The 6,143-nt window shown below is 37.1% G+C and overlaps 1 protein-coding gene across 1 annotated transcript in view; it reads right to left on the bottom strand.

The window, feature by feature from the left end:
- Window positions 1–6,143, bottom strand: part of CACNA2D1 (calcium voltage-gated channel auxiliary subunit alpha2delta 1) — a 575,362-nt gene that overhangs the window by 162,070 nt on the left and 407,149 nt on the right. The window contains exon 7 of the mRNA XM_025203238.1: window positions 863–994. Coding sequence (XP_025059023.1) covers window positions 863–994 — 132 coding nt within the window. The remainder of the gene's footprint in view (window positions 1–862; window positions 995–6,143) is intronic.

Raw genomic sequence — 6,143 nt, 5'->3', positions numbered from 1 at the left:
ATGCCGAGATAGTGGGACAGATGGAGTGTCCCACAGGAGCGCGGGGGGCTCCCCAGTGTGCATGGCAGCAGACCCAAAGTGGACCAGAAGCACTTCCAGTCCGTTTCCGGGTCTGCCAGGAAGCATGCAGGGGGCAGCCCCCCGCGCCCCTTGGCTTGGCGACTAGTGCCTCCTGGGTCTGGTGGGGCACCCCCAGTCTCCCCGCGGCTGATTGCTGAGCCAAGGGAGGCATGGGGGGGATCCTTGTGCATCTCAGCAGTGGACCTGGAAATGGACCAGAAATACTGCTGGTCTACTTCTTGGTTCATCGCTGAGCATGCAGGCCCCCCTCCCCCCCGTGGGATGCTCCATCTGCCCCAGCATCGCAGCATTCACAAGCCGTGCCTGCTACCTCAAGGCATGTGGAAAAAATATTTAAAGCTGTGTCTATGGCCAAATCGCCGATTCTCTGAATCAGCATCGAATCTTCAGATTTGGATTCAGCTGAAACGAATTGGGGACAGTGATCTGAATAAATGAATCAAATTGCTGTCCCCAATTTGGGCTGAATCCCAATCGAATACAGCCCGTTTCACACACCCCTACTATGCAACATTTTGAGAGTAATACTGTCATCCTGAAGTTTCAGTGCAGAAGTTGCAAATACACCAGTTTTTTTCCCTTCCATCCTTTTTACATCAGAATAATTTTACTGACTTGAGTGGAGTTACCTTAATTTTTAATGGGGCAAATGAGTAAAAGAAGTAGACCCTCTGGGTTTTTCTTTTGAGAAAGTTACTTTTAACTGGTGCAGGACCGAAAAAATAAAAAACAAACTGTGAAGAATATACATCTGTAACACTCATTTATAGGTTGCAATTACCTGGATAATACCTGGCGAGGCCAGTTGCACTGCCAAAAACTTGCCATAATAAAGTTGGGTCTTCTTCTCTATTCTCTTTGAAGGTATCATCCAATGCAGCAGTCCAATTGAGTTCATTTAACACTATTGTAGCTGCAAAACATGAAAAAGATTTGGTATTACAATGCTATAGTTTTCCATAATTAATAACTATTGTGAGTGACAGAATAAGCTTTTATTGCAAGTTAGAGCACTTCATGTTAAAGACCAACAGTGGAAGTTTTTGGAAATTTGTCCCTATGCTTTGTAAGATTATCATACTATCATCTACTGCTTGCTAGTATTCTTCTTCCTTTATATCTATAAAATATGCCATTTCCGATGGGTATTTTATTACCAATTCCATGTTATAGACAGGAAATCAGCATGTAAGCACATGACTTTCTGATCATAGTACACAGTGATAAAGAATACAGCGATACCAACGAAAGATATGCAAGTCGCTGGAAAAAGCTAACCGAGATCTCCCTTGAAAGCGACATGCTTTAAGAGGGATTCCATGGGAAAGGGAAAAAACAAGGAATTAAAAAGCATTAGACTTGTAAAACTGAGCTGGGAGCAGCATGCAAGATGGTGCTCATTATTGCAAGTTAACAAGATTTTCATGTTTATGGATGTGATCGCTTGCAGAAAGATCAGTTGTGTGGACATTAATATTCATGAGCTGGGTCAGTTCCACAGTGAACTTGAGATACAAGGAAATTCATATTCTTGAGCATGATCAGCTAGGCACTAAGTGGCCAGTTACATGGAAATTCATATTCACAAAGTTGTTCTGGACTGATGCTTGTGTTACTCATGCAAATATTTATATTAGCATGCTCAGTGCCTTAGTGGGAAAGAGATGGTAGGAAATTTACTCAACAACTTATAAACAATGCTACAGTACTAATCAACAGAACAAATAATGAAGTTTAATTATGAGACGGATAAATAACTATGGCTTTTGCCATGATTTAATCAGTTGTAAATATCTCATTAATTTCCAAAAATATCTCATTTATGTTAGGCAACAGCTGGCATTCAGCTAATTAGAATAGAGCAAAGTTTTATTTGTTGGTTGGGTCACTAATTCTTTCCTTTGTCTTGCCTGATGGCATTATAAGGAGCGTTTCCAAGGATGACATACATGGACTGATGGTCGCATACTCATAATCGTGAAGAGCAAAATGCAAAGCAAAGGTGAAGATATCAGAAACACCTAAACACATGTATATAAAGTTTCTGTAGTAAATGATACTCTAATTGAAATTCCCCTCTAATTGAAAATATGGCACCTAAATAAGAATGAACTATTTTCTGGTTCTCTGCAGCAGCTCACAGAAAACTCAAGCTGAGATGAACAAGTCAGCTCCGTGCTCAGACAAGACAGTGGCATTATGCTAAAGAACTCTGTGGGCAAATATCAATTCTAATCCATTATTGCAGTGGGGAATAAAACAATAGAAGTCTGGTGCATAACTACAATATACATATCTGAAAAGTCTGCTTCTAAAAAATAGGTTGTTTTACTTAATTAGATAGACAAGAGACCAACATTAAATTGTATAAGCTTGTTTTTAAGGGTTAAAGAGACATTTGGTGTGCTACATATTCTGGGGAATGATTTATCTGATTATTCAAAGTAGTTTTAAAATCATGTGATACTGTTTCAAAACCTAGCCTTCTGGAAAAAATATAAAATTAAATCTCCAATTCTTCAGATTCCTAGTAAGCAATAACTTGTAAGATATACAGACACTGTGTCAAATATTTAATTAAAAATATATACCAGTATGTTTATATGAGGAACAATTCCCTTAGACATAGTAAGTACTTAAAAATTGTGAATTAAAAATATTTACTGTTGACTACATCCTTTAGCACCAGTCAGATCCATTGTGCAATTAGGCAGTATACATTCTTTGTATACTCTTTGTAAATTGTTTCTAATTTGAGTAGATGTTACTTTCCTTCCATGACAGGTTCATCCTGTAAGAAATACAGTCAGCAGGAGTTTTGCCATTGACTTGACCAGTGTCAGGATTCAATTAAATCCTGCTTTAAAAAAAATAAAAATAAAAACAGAACCTCAAACTAATATCACTGTTCTCCTTCATGATTTACAGAAAGCTCAGTGTAATATAATTCTTTGCACAGAAGTCCTCACCCATACACTGCTGTAAAGCAGAGAGACTAGGACAAATAGGGTTTTTAAACAACATGGAAGATAGGAAGGCCTTTAGATTAGGAAACTGAACCAGGACTCAGAACTCTATCAACAACTCTTTCAAATAACTGTAGAAAAGTCACTTGTACTACAATTCAGAGAAACATTTCAGCACCAATGCAGTCAACAACATTGAAGCACATGCTTAAGTGCTGCATAAAATAAGGACTGTCTTTAGAATATGTTCATCTCAAAATCTGCGCTTACTTTACCAATTTACTAATCCATTTGACTCAGTTTTCTCATGCATAAAATAGGCATAGCAATACAAATATATAAGAAAATATTCAAATGGCATAGTGAGGTATTGCATAGAAAAGGCAAAATAATAATAATAATAATAAATAATAAATAAATAAATAACACAAATGTTGAAATACCTAGATACTAAAGTGATAAGGGCTTTGATATAATTAGGTAAATTAATAGATCAGAAAACATGAAGTATGATTCTCTCTTGGTTTTTCCCAAAACTCTTGGTTTTTCCCTTTTGGTTTTTCCAGTCATATTAGATGCCATGGTTTTTCTGCTATAAGCAAAGAAAAGTGGTATGCAGTTCTCTTTAAGCCCTTCCTTTGTTTTTAGATCAATCTTTTTTCTGCCCAAGAGGATTTTAGGACATATGCTGCAGTTTGCTAAGAAAAAGTACTTCTCCCTTGCTTACACATTTTAAAACTATATTTTAGAAAAAAAATAAAAAAAGTGCTACAGCTCAGGAAAAAAAAAATGTTTCTGTCAAATCCAAATGCAGGAAACAAACGATAACAAGTGGAGTTCAACGGAAGCAGCAAATGCAGGCCACTAAGATGTCAACAATATTATAAAAAAAAAAAAAGCTGTGCTGTGCACCATCTCTGCTGTCACATTTAAAATAGCACACCTTGCAGCACTCCAGAAATTAATAAAGTGAATGCTGCAGCTTTAAATTGCCAAAATAGCTCACGCAATTGAAAGTTTCAACTTTCATCAGCCTGCTCTTAATTCACTCTCACCGTGACCACGACAACTTGTCATGTGCTTGCAAGCAAACGTGCAGTGTGTGATAGGGGAAAACGTATTCAGATTCAAGAGCATGAAGTCATTAAAACAATCATTCCTGGTGGAGGTTTGGTGTTTGCAATAGAAGCTGGTTGTAAAAAAAACAAACCAAACCAAACAAAAAAACCCACAAGCAGGATATCCAATCTAACCAAATCAAAAGATCAGCAATAGAAAAATTACTGGGAAGGAAGACTAGCTTTAACCTTGGTGCTTTTCAAACTTGTGTTCATCCATGAAGCTTGATGCTGCTTTGCACTTATGGATGAATGTACCCTCGCTTTCAACAGGCAAGAGTGCTAAAATTGCTGCTGATGAGATTTACCACTTTTTTGCTTCTAGTGTTAATTAGCAATTTCAAACCAACACCTCTGATGAGTACCTGATTCCAGTTAAATGCTAGCAGCAACATATTTGAAACTTTTCCAGGATAAGAAAAATGATCTAAGAAAACAAAAAGTATGTGGCCACTTAGTAAGATCTATTTGTAAAGCTTGCATTACTGTGGGTTTCGTGTATATAAAGTGGATCCCACAGCAAGTAAGAATTTTATTTATTTTTTTGTTATTCTGAAATTTAAAAAAAATGGAGCTTTCTAAAACAGATATGTTATTAGTTATCATGGAGAGGCCTATGAAGAAATTACATCTAAGAATGATCTATTTTGCTTTTTGATTTACAGTTTTGTATGGGGAAAAGGATTTTGACTGACAGTTGGCAGAATATCAAGTGTTAGACCGCTGATTATTAACCTTACTTCCACGAACTCTAAAATAGGTTCTGGTCTCTGAAGCTTGCTTCTCCTTTTATTGCTACTTCTCACTTGGCATGGGCAGGAAGAAAAAAACTAAATTAATTAACACACAATAGGCAACTTCATTCTTGCCTGCTAATTCCACTGAACTACATCCATCTTTTCCTTTTTTCTCTCTTGTTTATGACATGGGATTCAGGGGCCTTGACAAGTCATGGATTCAATTTGCCTCTGCAAACGCAATCAATAAAACATTGCACTACTGCGACCTTAAAAAGAGCTGGAAGAATACACTTTTGATGATTTATTCAATGTATAGGCTCTGGCCTGCATAGTAGGCAATGTATAACTTAATTTGAAAAGCCTAGAAGCTATTTACTATGCCTGAAAATATGTCAGCTACAGTTCCCTAATGAAGCAACTATGCATACACTGGAGAGAACAGAAGGTACCATCTCTGCAGTTCATTTATAATATAAAAGAAATTGTCTTTTAGTGTGGTTGGGGGGTATTAAGTTCCACCAATGAATGTAACTCATTGCTTTTTTAAGATTATATAGATACAATTATTATTATGAAGGTGATATACATTTCTAGTCAAATGTTAGGACATGTAAATGGGCACTCAGGGAGCATACAGTCGCATACACATCTGTCCATATGCAACAGTATGCATGACCTGGAGCATGCACACACACACACACACACACACGTGTGCACATCTGTCAGCAACAATGGCACGCATCCACACATTCTGAAAATTCTACTCAAGATGTATCCTCATTTTTTTGCACCTGATATGTTGTATTATATTTTCAAAGCTTATATGCTTTCTCATTCACATTAAAGGAAATTAAATACAGAGCTAAACATTCCCAACAATCACTGAAAGCCTTTATCACCATCACATTTTATGCTGAGCTGACAACGAATAAGTAGCTTTCTGTGCATCTCTGAACAGACCCAACAATGGAAAGGATTCTTATCAAGTGTGTAAGGCAGCTGTACATCTGGAGCTGCTTCCCAAGTACAGTAATCCTGAAGGGACCACTTAGTCTACCTAAATTTAACACCTGTATAAACCCTAAGGTTTATACCTTAGGGTACATAGAGACATTACATTTAGATCAACCTAACCAGGGATAGTTTGATCTAAATACCCATTTGTGCAGGCAGCCAAGGGTTTAAATTGGACAAACACTTACATGTCCAATCTAAATTAGTGCACCTCCTGAGGATGT

The sequence above is a fragment of the Alligator sinensis genome, unplaced genomic scaffold (assembly GCF_000455745.1).
Source record: "Alligator sinensis unplaced genomic scaffold, ASM45574v1 scaffold567_1, whole genome shotgun sequence".
NCBI lineage: Eukaryota > Metazoa > Chordata > Crocodylia > Alligatoridae > Alligator > Alligator sinensis.
The sequence above is the reverse complement of the archived record's forward strand: the minus strand, read 5'-3'. Positions and strand labels throughout refer to the sequence as shown.